The sequence below is a fragment of the Sinohyriopsis cumingii genome, chromosome 2 (genome assembly GCF_028554795.1).
Source record: "Sinohyriopsis cumingii isolate HCF-2022 chromosome 2, ASM2855479v2, whole genome shotgun sequence".
NCBI lineage: Eukaryota > Metazoa > Mollusca > Bivalvia > Unionida > Unionidae > Sinohyriopsis > Sinohyriopsis cumingii.
In genome coordinates this window covers 78,452,829-78,466,950 of record NC_142962.1, presented here as the reverse complement: position 1 = coordinate 78,466,950, position 14,122 = coordinate 78,452,829, and the positions used below count along the sequence as shown (strand labels likewise).

Here is a 14,122-nt window from a genome sequence, read left to right as displayed (position 1 = left end):
TTTACATATGGGTCATTAGTATATGATTACATATGGGTCATTAGCATATGATTACATTTGGGTCATTAATATATGATTACATATGAGTCATTATTTGATTACATATGGGTCATTAGTATATGCTTGCATATGGGTCATTTTAGTATATGATTACATAAGGGTCATTATTAATTGATTACATATGGGTCATTAGTATATGATTACATATGGGTCATTAGTATATGATTAAATATGGGTCATTAGTATATGATTACATATTAGTGTATGATTACATATGGGTCATTAGTATATGATTACATATGGGTCATTAGTATATGATTACATATGGGTCATTAGTATATGATTACATATGGGTCATTAGTATATGATTAAATATGGGTCATTAGTATATGATTACATATTAGTGTATGATTACATATAGGTCATTAGTGTATGATTACATATGGGTCATTATTATATGATTATATATGGGTCATTAGTATATGATTAAATATGGGTCATTAGTATATGATTACATATTAGTGTATGATTACATATAGGTCATTAGTATATGATTTACATATGGGTCATTACTTGATGGTTACATATGGGTCATTAGTATATGATTTACATATGGGTCATCAGAATATGATTGCATATAGGTCATTTTAGTATATGATTACATATGGGTCATTAGTATATGATTACATATGGGTCATTAGTATATGATTACATATGGGTCATTTTAGTATATGATTACATAAGGGTGATTATCATATGATTACATGTGGGTCATTAGTATGATTACATATGGGTCATTAGTAAATGATTACATATGGGTCATTATATGATTACATATGGGTTAATAGTATATGATTACATATGGGTCATTAGAATATAATTTCATATGGGTCATTATTATATGATTACATATGGGTCATTTAGTATATGATTACATATGGGTCATTATATGATTACATATGGGTTATTAGTATATGATTGCATCTGGGTCATTAGTATATGATTACATATGGGTCATATTAGTATATGATTACATAAGGATCATTATTATATGAGTACATATGGGTCATTAGTATCATTACATATGGGTCATTAGTATATGATTGCATATGGGTCATTAGTATATGATTACATAAGGATAATTATTATATGAGTACATATGGGTCATTAGTATCATTACATATGGGTCATTAGTATCATTACATATGGGTCATTAGTATATGACTGCATATGGGTCATGAGTATATGATTACATAAGGATCATTATTCTATGAGTACATATGGATCATTAGTATATGATTACATAAGGATCATTATTATATGAGTACATATGGGTCATTAGTGTCATTACATATGGGTCATTAGTATATGATTACATATGGGTCATTAGTATATGATTACATATGGGTCATTAATATATGATTACATATGGGTCATTAGTATATGATTACATATGGGTCATTAGTATATGATTATATATGGGTCAGTCAGATATGATACATGATGACAGCAGTTCTCATAAAGCTCAGATGCCATATTAAAAACATCAGTTAACAATATTCTTTTTAAATTATACATAGAGGATACTTGGGAAAATATTTCAGCAGCTTAGCTGGTTCCTGCAAGTATGCAAACCAAAGAGTCTTGGTAACAGTGCCATTAAATGGTTCAGTTTGGACAATTGATTTTTCGATAGGATGGAAGAAATATAAGTGCACGTCCAAACAGAAATCCTGTCCACTGGGCATATTTTGAACTATGGCAAGCACTATTTTTTTATGTCCCCACTGCTTGTAGCAGGACCATCTTGATTTGGTCATTTTCATCTGTCTGTTTGTCTGTCTGTTCCAAGAAGCATGTTAGCAAGATTGCACAAAAGCCATTCAAGTTGAAAAATGAAATTTGCCTACCGTGTTGGCACAGTAATGTATTCATAGATGACATGCTTATATCTCAAGGCATTAATTGCACAATTCTGGGTTTTTCAACAAAAAAAATAGCTAAATAAATTACATTTTTATAAACATATTTGCATTCTTATTTAGATTTCCTGTTTAGATATTCAGGCCATTGTGGCAGTTTTTCAATATTTTAAAACATTTTTATTTTTTAAGGAACTTCAATATATTTTATGAAAACTTTTGTTCAATTATAACAATATTTCAAAATTTTGCTAAATTTTGGAATATCTTTTTCTTAAGATTTTTGGTCTGCATGTCTATGATGGAGTCATACATATTTTACAAAACACGAATTTGGTTTAAACCTGTCCCAGTGTGATCAGATATTCTGATAAATAAACCTGTCCCAGTGTGATCATATATTCTGGTATATAAACCTGTCCCTGTATCATCTAATATTCTGGTACATACATGTAACAGTTGTGTTTGCCTCTGTCTCTTCAATTCAAATAGCATAAATGGACTGTAACCATGTTTACCTTTTTTTCCTTTTTGTGACAGGTAATGCTGAATCTTGTAGAGTGTTAATTAAAGCAGGAGCAGATGTAAATGCTACGGACAAGGATGATTTATCAGGTAAAACAATTAAAAGAATTCAAATGCATGAATCAAAGTTACTGTCCCTCTGTGTCTTAGTCATTTTGTATACAATTTTATTGTAATATCTGATAGACAAGAAACATAACCATGACAAAATAAACATAAACTTTGATAGGTATATATCATTGTTGAGCGAGAGAAAAAATTCATTTTGTATACAATTTTATTGTAATATCTGATAGACAAGAAAACATAACCATGACAAAATAAACATAAACTTTGATAGGTATATATCATTGTTGAGCGAGAGAAAAAATTCCCAGGGATCCTCAGGACCTAGAAATCGGTTCATCTTCCAGTATAAATGTTCTTTAATCCCTTAATAATATTTTTCCAAAATATGCAGATGCCCAAAGTTTGTAATATTTCATAACAATTACATTTCCAGTTTATCCAAATTTCTCTTCTACTGACCCAGATGTCCTTGCAAATCATTCCAGATAAATTCTCAGTAAAACAAATGAAAACTTGCATGGTTACAGTAACCAGACACAAGGTTCCTGCAGGGCCTGGAATCCTGAAAATGTTTTGGAATTTTAAAAATAAATTTCAGGGGCCTTGAAAACTCATGGAATTTCTCAGAACCTTGCAAATTTTGGACAAGTCTTGAAATTTCTGGCAATGTAGTTAAAAAAATTGATAGCTGCTATTTTCATAGAGCGCTGATCACCAATTAAAAAAATATTTGTTTCAAACAATTATGATTGAAAAACGGTTTCATTTCATAGATATTATGGTCCTTGAGCTTCATGAAATGGCCCTGGAGAAGTTTTGGAAAAGTCATGGAATCTGTGTTTGTTAATTGTGCAGGAACCCTGCAGACATGCAGAGTACTTATGGGATTTCTTCTTTGTGATATTTTTGCATTTGTTATCTGAATTCCAGATGTTTGGATGTCTGGCACATGTTATAAAGCAATAATGAGTCAAGAAATCCATCAGTAATAGTCTGTAAAATGTTCTTAAGTTCTGAAGATAGAGTTATGTCCCTTGGATGATATTTAAGCATGTCATATTTACTGTGGTAAATAATCATTTTTGTGTTGTTTTTTATGGATATGAAGATAGTGTTTTTTCCTTTGCACATAGGTACTGACTATTGTATTATTTTTTCTTTGCTTTTTTTCAGCCCTTCATTGTGCTGCTAGCCGTGGTAAAGCCATTTGCATAGAACTATTAAAAAAATCTGGTGCCAATGTTAACATGTCTGATAAGAACAAGTGTACACCTCTTTTTTATGCAATTACCCTGGGAAACATTGACTGCACTAGAGTTCTTTTGAAAGCAGGGGCTGACCCAAATCATGTTGACATGATGGGTAGAAGGTAATTGCACTAATTTATTTATTTTTGGGCCTAAAAATGTGATATTTGCTACAAAGTATATGTTGATTGTGCTTAGCATCCTTCTCTTCTTCAGCCTTCTCAATTTTTTCTTTCTATTAGTCAAGATATTTTGAGTGTAAGATATTTCTGACATTGGAAAATAATAGCCTTGTATACAGTAAGCTATGTGCTAGGGGAGACAACCCAGTCTATGAAAGGAGAAAAGTCATTGTGCCTGGTGCTAATAAATATTATTCATTTTCGCTCCATAAATGCATATTTTTGTGTGGCAATATATTTGTTCAGCATGTATTTTCATTTACTTCCAGTTTCCACAGTGAGGTAATATTTCATCTGCCCATCTTTTACAAATTAGGTTTACACACAGTAACTTGAGTTGTCTACTAGCTACAGTTACCAGTTGTTGTTGTTGTTGTTGTTGTTGTAGGGTTTAACACTATTTTTCAGCACACGATAGGGTATACATGGTGGCCAGTATTAATGGTGGAGGAAGAAACCGGGAAAACCCTGGAAAGAACCACCGACCCACGAGAAGCTACTGGCAAGCTTTCTCACATACCCATATTGGTTGAATCTGAGACTCGAACCCACGCAGACAGAGGTGATATGGCAGTGATCCATAACGGAGAGTGCTTTAGACGACTCGGCCACTCGGGGCCGCTACAGTTACCATATTGTGTGGATGCCTTGTACTTGGGGTTGAAAAGAAACCATATCGATTTCAGGCACAGAACCTCAGATCACTGTGACTGAAAGAATAAAATGGTTTCCACACAACAACATTAGTTTTGCATCACAGACCTTTGTGGATGACTAGCACTTCAGATAACCTATTGATTTTGTGGCCAAAAGGTCCATGGTTAAGGTCACTGCGGCTGAAAGAAGAAGATGGGTCCTATACCAAAGTTTCAGTCGTCTACAAAGGACAAGTTTCACTGTGACATTAATGCCAAGGACAAAGAAGCAGCTGGGAATGACACATAATGGATTGTCCTAGCTTTGCAATGATTCATGAGGAGTATGATGAGAATCTATAAAGAAAATATTACCAAATGAGAAAACTTTAACAAAATACTTAATGCAAATTTATTATGACTGTTACCATGACTCCAAGGTAAAATGGGCAAATATACATATCACAGAATGAATCGTCTTAGCTTCATAATGGTTCAAGCCTTTGGGATTTACAAAATATGTGCACATAAAAGACTTTGACTAAAACCATAACCAGCTGTTGATACCAACACTGCCATTGGAACAGTGGCTACATTGTATTGCTTTCCACTGAAGTGTACTAGAGTACCATACTGTTATTTGTTGATGACTGAAACTTTGGTATAGAACCCATATTTTTCTTTGTTACATGCATGCTAACTACTGTTCAAGCACTCATAATATTTTTTCAGTTTTCCAACCTCATTAACCTCTGTATCAACAGGATCCATAAACACTGACCACATCATTAGTGAGAGCATGAGATGGTGAGAGTTGTCCAGAATTTTGATGGACAGCTGGGGGAATTAAGATGGATGGGATGGTTATAACTTTCACTGACACATGAGAATTATAATCTTTATTGTCCTACACAAGTATTCATCTGATGGAATTTAATAATAATAATACTAATAATAATAATAATAATAATTATTTGATCTGAAGAAGTCATTTAGAGTCAGTAATTGATCACAGACTTTATTATAACTCAAGATAACATGCAGGACTCACACATTTGTGTATCAGTAATGTTGGAGTTGCTTCCCTTTTAAGGTTATAACTTGTATATCCATTGCAAGCTATAACCCATAAACTTAAGGACTCACAGTACTAATTCAGCTCCCATAGTAAAAATCTGTGCAAACATTATTATGTAAAAAATTCAATTTTTTTAAAATTTCTAAATGCTCATAATGAAACCTATATTCATCAGTACTGACATATCCTTATGACAAGCTTCTGTGTGGAGAAAAAAATATACGAGCCACTGCATTTTGTTATATCTACAAGAGTTTGAAATCTGGTTTAATTTCCACACCAAAGTGTCGGGTGATAGTTTTAGCAGTAAGTTTTGCATACTCAAGTCCGTAAAAGGACTGAAATTCCATCAATAAAACATTGTCTCTATTTTTTTCAGTTACAACTACGATAAACTCTGAGAATAAAAAGATTCTTTTCACTAAAAATGTACTTTTGTTATCAGCTACTCCTGGCCAGCCAAACCCATATATACTTGTTTTTATGTTCACCCACTTCTAGACTGTATCCCATTCTTCCATATCATTAGCACTGTGAGCCCTAAAGCTGCATGGCTGGAATTAGACCCACAAACCGTGAGACCAAACTGATTTATATGTTTGCAGTGGTTGTTCATGTGTCAGTGGAGTGATATTTAAAACTGCTATCCTCAATAGCAGTTTTAAATATCACTCCATTGACACATGACTTCTTACAGCTCTATATCCTTTGTACTAATGCAAGTAGTTGGCACATGACAGTTGCAATGTCTTGGAACACTGCATCCAGATTGAAGGCGTACATAATTTACTGGAGAGAAATAGAAGAGTGAAAGATGTGCACATTTTATTAGAACTTGAATGTTTGTTCTACTCGCTTCCATATATAACCTATCCTTTGCTGGAAATGGCGTTAAGCCTACAACAAAAACATTAAATATACAAACAAGAATTGCTTGTGCCTAAATACTATGGGCATTTACTTTCATGACCTGAAATTGTCAGCATTTTGTACAAGCTTCAGGGCAACTTTCTTTGGCCTTGTCTGAACCATCACAAGCAATTTCCATTATACAGAATTTTGTGTTGGACACAATTTATAATTTGTGTTTATCAACAAAAGTTGCTAGCACCACCTTAAAAAATTCTTGTTGGAATTGTATAAGACTCTAACTTGCAATACATATTACAAGTTAGACTGGTGCCCAGAGCTCATATATTTGGGAAAACTGAAAAATTTAAAGAAAATCACTGAGCATAGTGTGGCAGCAACTTTCTTTTGTACATACTCAAAAATTTGAAATTTAACCTAGAAATACAAAAGGTGCTAAACAAGTGCATCGTTGATTTGGATCTCCTTTTTAATTTCCCTTTCAGACATTGGTGTTAAATCTTATCACTTTATAAACCATTTCCCAAAAAGCCAGAGATGTGGGCTTTTTATTATCTGTCAGCTGTTAATCAGCAGTCAGCTGCCATAATCAACTGACAGCTGTAGTACCAATAGGTACAGGTCATGCTTGGGTAGTAGGTGGCTGAGGAACAATGGGGGGAGGGGGTAGACCAAATGATGAAACTGGTATGACTTATACTATTTTCTGATTACTATATATCATTAGTATTTTAAATTTATTTCTGATGTGGTTGAACAATGTACAGTGTAATCTTGAATAATTTAAAATTCATAATGCTGTACTTTAAGCCCTGCCCACTGTGCTGCTGTCAAGGGTTGCCTGGATACAATAAAGCTGCTGGAGAAAGAGAAGGGGAACTTATGGATGCCTAGTTCTCAGGGGGACTACCCTGTACATGAGGCAGCTCAGGGTGGCTATATTGGTAAGTTGCATTGCAACATCCTGTAATAAAATTCAACTAAAATACTTTAATGCAACATTTTGTATAATAATCTTATATACTGACTCTTTAAATATTCTAATGCATTTTATTCTTTTGTTAGCATTTATTAATGATAAAATTTTCATCTTCAGTACAGAATGTCAAGTCAGACGTCATTATATGTCTCTCCCCACTACATCAATGATCATACATGTGTTTTAGGGGTGGGTGATGGGTGATGTCAAACAATAGTAATAATGTTAGCTTATGTAAATTACATATATTTTCAATGTATGATATTTATTCATTTAATTTTGTCCAAAAATAATATTTACAGAAAAAAAGAAATCAAACTAAAATTCTTAGCTTTATGTTGTTTTCTTTCAAGCCACAGTGTCATACATTTGATAGATCTGATCACATGATTAGTAAGACAATGTGTTTTTTTCAGATGTTGTAAAGTACCTACTTAAGCAAAGAAACACAAAAGATGCTGTAAATGTCAAAAATCATGCTGGACGTACATGTCTACATATAGCAGCCATTACTAACAATCTTCCATTATGCAAGACTCTCCTGAACCAAGATGTTGAGAAAAATCCCATCATGAGACATAAGGTTAGTTAATAAAGAGATATTTTAAACAAATTATTCATTAGCATGGAATATTGATTAGTGTCTTCAGCATCTTTCATAATTAACATGGAACCATATTGTCTTACATAATTAGCATGGGACCTGATGTCTTTAATAATTAGTATCAGGTCATAGTGCCTTTCATAATTAGCATATGCCCAACTTTGCTATCTCCAAATTTGTTCTTTTTATTTTGTATAAAACTAAGTTTGTTCACTTTGTGTTCATGTTATTTAGCTCTTTGTGTTTAGGTCCCTTATAGGGGCATGATAATTTAGATTACCTCCCTTCACCCACCCAACCCTCAAAAGATAATTAATTTTATTTGGTGATTTTTTTTTATGAAAATGTTGTGAACATTCTTCATGGATATAAATGTCATCTAGAGTTTATCCAGTCTTCTTCCTTGTTTTGAAGGTCATGGGTCAAAGTAATCACATTACCTTAAATATTCTTTTTTAAAATGCATAGAGGATTATGTGTTATTTTTCTAAAATAAGTGTTCATTTACCAACATACTATACAAATAATTTCTTATATTGTGCCTTAGCCACATTATGATTTTTTTAGTAAAAGAAATTTATTTATGAGCTCAAACGTATTTTACTTATCAGATAATGAAATAGGTTGAGGTTTTTCACCGCCAAAGAGATACTAAAATTTCACAGACATAATTAAGCTGTATCAAATTGCACTTTTAAATTTGTTTTGCCAATATCAGTTTTATTTGTCATCTGATAAAAAAGTGACAGTGTTTGTTCATGACTGTAAATGATATGGCTGCCCTAATAATAAATCATAGATAAACACATGATAATCATGCAAGTGAAGTTTTGCCTCTTATGATCATTTTGTACAATCTTATCACTTATAACGTATTTCAAACCCTTTCAGTGAAAAAAGGTACATTATGAATTAATTGATTCCACATGATGAAGGTTTTGAATGTGGTTTACAGCCTTAGCTTTTCTGCAAAAATGTTAAAATGTGCAAAATTGTTATCTGATCAACAACATGCATTTACATTCTATTAAGGTGAGAACTTTTTAAGCATTAGAATATTAACTTTTTCACTGCTACTTTTGTGTCATACTTTGGATTTTACACAAATCTGAGATGTTTCTCTTGTTAAAATAGAAATAGTTATCTACCTTATGTACACATGTAATCACTGACCTTGTGAGGTAGGCTATGTGTGAGCAAGGTTAGAGGTGTTTCATTACATTTAACTGAACCTTATTTCCTTTGGGAGAAGGGAGAGGGAAACAGTAAGTGTCCATTTTTTATTTTATTGCACTACAGAAAAAGAGTGGGCATACTAGTGCTTGTATTAAAATGTATTTTGTTCCACAGTGGACTTTATAAGCTCGAACTAAAGACTAAACCTTGGTCCACTGTTACAAAAATTGCAACAATGGCATTTCATATCAAATGCTGAGAACCACTTAGTGTTACATTCACCATGGTAAAAGGGATATAAAAATGGCTAAAAAATTGAACCACTGTTTGTAGTACCAGAACTTTGCAAAGTGATGACTTATCACACATTATTTTTCAGTTAAAAAATATAATACTATTTTATGCTATTAGATTTAATACTTTTTGGGTCAGGGATGTAAATATAACATCTTGCTTTGCCATCAGAATTTGCCAATAAGGAGTTTTTGACATGACATCTGAGTTGGCACCCAAGACCACAATGGACCTCAGCTTTGAAAACCTACATTTTCAAAATTGAATGACATCATCAAGAAACAAGTTCTTGCTTCCACCCAATGATATATGAGTTAACAGTTTTCTTTTGACTTAAAACTGTGTACAAATTTGTATTACAGTTTTCTTTTGATTTAAAAGTTTAAAATTTTGAAACATCACCAGTACTCACTTATAAGTTAAGTCAAACTGCACAGAACCAGAGGTTCAACTTCTTTATACACTTTCAGTTCTTTAGACAATGCATTTTATAATGAGTCATCAGTTGAACAATCAATAATGACCCTAATCTGCTTGATATGGTAATAAGGTTTGGGACAAGTACACATTACTCAAAAAAAGAGAGCTTGAAAAATACAAAATGAGGCAGCCAGAATTGTGACTATTGCAACAAAATTTGTATCTTTTGACTCACTATGCCATGAAATAGGTTGGGAAAGCCAAAATACAGATGATAAAAACACAAACTTACATTCTGATATAAAATGAAAACTGGTTCAAGCCCTTCCTATCTTAAATCTCTGATTCCACTGGCTGTTAGTGACATTACTTGCAGTGACTTACGTAACTGAAACAATTATCAATTTGTACAGGCTAGAACAAGTCTTTACTGCAACTCATCTCTCCCTTTAATCATTCAAGAATGGAATACATTATCTATTGAAACTCGTCAAATAGACTCCATTTACAACTTTAAGAGCACATGAAATACTCATGACACTTATGTTCCCAGACACTTTTTTGTGGTAGAAGGAAATTTCATTTCTTCATTGCCAGACTTAGAACAACATTTATTTACAAAGAATATGTATCAGATGCAGACCTGTAGGAAGTACACAAGACTACTTCTTATCTTGCATTTATTACAATGAACAATGCATCAAACTATTTCAATCCCTCAGTCCATATGGTAATTGAAATTTAAATACCTTCTTGTATGGTAATGCAATGCTTCCATATGAAGTGAACATTTGTATTTCCAGTGCAGTTCATAAATTTATTGAAAAGTCAAAAATATTTACTTAATTGAAGATGATTCTATCATGCATGCACTTCCACTGGTCCTTATTAGCTACAACACCTATTTCTCCAAATGTTTCACTATCACCTCCACAATGATTCGCTATCACCTCCACAATGATTTGCTATCACCTCCACAATGTTTCACTATCACCTCCACAATGATTCGCTATCACCTCCACAATGATTCACTATCACCTCCGCAATGATTCGCTATCACCTCCACAATGATTCACTATCACCTCCACAATGATTCGCTATCACCTCCACAATGATTCACTATCACCTCCACAATGATTCACTATCACCTCCACAATGATTCGCTATCACCTCCACAATGATTCACTCCAGAATTAAGTAATCTTCCATTTTAATCTTGCTTTTTGTTTCTTTTTATTTATTTACTTACTTATTTATTTAGTTTTGTCCCTCTCCTTTCTTTTATCCCTATTTTCTCAGCTGTGTATACAATGTCTGACACATTTAAATTGACAATTCTTCATTTTGACTTCTTTCTTTCTTTATCTTTGTCTTTCACCTACTCCCTCTTTGTTCATCCTCCTGCTTTATTTGCTAAGTGCTAATGTTTAACCAAGAGACTCTTCACTTTAAATATTGAAAAATTTAGTTTTTTGTCATTAAAATCTAATATCATCCACCATATAATCACATTAAATATATATTTACAATTTTGTATCGTAAAAGGAGAAGAACATTGTAAGACATATACTATAATCATCTTCCCTTTCTCCACACTTACGGAGAAGTCAACCATATGTATAGGATTCACTTTTTATTCCATATTTTTTTAATCTTACATTGTTGATTTTGTATTGATGATAATAATAATAATAATAATAATAATAATAATAATAATAATAATAATATTCACAGTAATAATAATAATAATAATAATAATAAGAAGAAGAAGAAGAAGAAAATGGTGATGATGAAAAAAGAAGCAGAAGAATGACATAATTGAAAGGGGATGACAAAGTTAGTTGCATGGAGCTATATAATCCTCCTTGTGGCCTAATATTATATGAATATTTTACATACATAACACATAGTTGTACTTACAGTAAAGAAAGGGATCACTCTGATGGCATAGTGGTTAGAGTGTCTGCCTTGGATGCAGGAGGTCGCAGGTTTGAACCCTGGACGAGTCATACCAAAGACTTATAAAAATGTTACTAACAGCTGCCTTGCTTGGCGCTCAGCATTAAGAGGTTAGTGTTAGGACTGGTCGGCCAGGTGTCAGGATAATGTGACTGGGCGGGACATCATGCTACATGTCTTTGGCATGATGACCCAGTGCTAGACATCACTATAAACTGCCACATTGCAGGCATCATAGCGATATGACTGAAAAATTGTTAAAGCTACATTAAAAATCCAGATCACACATGCACAGACAGAGAGTAAAGAAAGGAACAGACAACTCTTAATTCATTTGATACTTTAAGAAATTAAGAATTAAAAATGAAAAAGTAAATATATTTGGACTTAATAAACAGAAAATTTTATCAGAACATGCTCCAAGTAGGAACAATGTATATATTCAGCAAAAAAATAGTGAGACAACAAAATGGAAGGTTTGAAAATTCATACTTTTAGTTGTAAAGTACATATCAAATCAGGAAGGCTCAGTATTTCATCCATTGACTTATAATATAGCTGAATGCATTTATATTTTCACTTTCTCTAATTTCATTTGTGAAAATGTTCCAGATTAGTGGCCCTGAATATTGAAAACCTTACTTAAAGAATTGTTTATTTGGTTTTGGAATGAAAAGATGGCAAACTGAAATTCATCTTAAATTGGGAGTGTTGCCTTGTTTTCTAGCATGAAATAGTTCATTGAGATATAATGGGACCATATTGTTTGAAACTCTGTGCATAAATGTAGCCTTTCTCAAAAATATTTGTTCACTTACTGTTAAAATTTGAATATCATTCACTGCATTTGGAATGTTTTTACCATTATCTAGGAAGACTCTGCAAGCTCTCTTTTGCAAGCTGAATAATTTGCAAATATTCTAGTTGGAAGGTTTTTTGGAGTTAACATTATAGAGGCTAAGGTATTGTTGTATTTAGCTTTTATAATATATTAACCTATGGCACTGGTCAACAGTGAAATCATTACTGACTTGAAAAGGCCCTAATCTGTAGTATTTTGGTGTGCCGAACACGAATATAACCGTGAAAAATTTGTATTGGCTCTCGTTTTGAAGATATTCATATACCTCATTTTCTATGTTTCACTGTGTAAATTTCTCCAGTAGGACTGCAGCAACATCCGGAATAATGATGTAACATTGCATAATACCATCATGCTCACATCATCCACAGTTGATTGCATCATTTTCTGATGCAATGCAATACTAATGCCATGCGGCTGCTGAAGTAAGTTGACGTCAGCAGTGTACTATACATGTGTAGGCCTATTATACTAATGCCAGGCGGCTGCTGAAGCTGACGTAAGCAGTGTACTATATAAAGCCCAATCAGATAGGTTCAGCATTTAAAATATTTTAGACGTTGTGCGAGACAGTTCAAGCTACTGTTACATAAAACTTATTATTTTATCCATTTACGTACAATAAAGAACAGTAATGCCTCGAAAGTGTGTTAATACCGCGGACAATTTTTGCTATATTTGTGGGGAAGTGACATTTGCCAACCAGAAGAAAAGTATCAATTCTCAAGTGAAGAAGGCATATCATCTTTACTTCGGATGCAAGGTTGGTGACCAAGACAAGCCTTGGGCTCCGCATATATGCTGTGCTACATGTACAACACAGCTTTCACAGTGGTTGAATTGCAAAAGGTCATCAATGCCGTTTGCAGTCCCAATGGTGTGGAGAGAGCCAAGCAACCACCTAAATGACTGTTACTTCTGCTTGGTTCCTCCTCTTTCCGGCGGAATAACGAAGCGAAAGAAGTCGAGAATAGTCTACCCAAACATTCCGTCTGCATTGAGACCAGTTCCACATGGTGAGGGACTTCCTATTCCAGAACCTCCAGCAGAATATTCTCTTGATTCATCTGACGAAGACAAAGGTGAGTCGACCTGTTCTTCTCCTGGTCCATCAGCATGCAGTGATCCAGATTTTCACTGTGGTGCATCATCAACCCCACACAGAATAACACAGGAAGAACTAAATGACCTGATTCGTGATTTGGACTTATCAAAGAACAAGGCAGAATTGCTAGGATCAAGACTCCAACAATGGAATCTTCTAGAAGAAGATGTCACAATTACTGCATATCGAAAGCGC

General features: G+C 33.4%; 1 protein-coding gene across 1 annotated transcript in view; it reads left to right on the top strand.

The window, feature by feature from the left end:
* Positions 1 to 14,122, top strand: part of LOC149805242 (uncharacterized) — a 133,322-nt gene that overhangs the window by 41,166 nt on the left and 78,034 nt on the right. The window contains exons 5-8 of the mRNA XM_089948790.1: positions 2,463 to 2,537; positions 3,690 to 3,885; positions 7,339 to 7,472; positions 7,924 to 8,090. Of these exons, the coding sequence (XP_089804916.1) occupies positions 2,463 to 2,537; positions 3,690 to 3,885; positions 7,339 to 7,472; positions 7,924 to 8,090 (572 nt within the window). The remainder of the gene's footprint in view (positions 1 to 2,462; positions 2,538 to 3,689; positions 3,886 to 7,338; positions 7,473 to 7,923; positions 8,091 to 14,122) is intronic.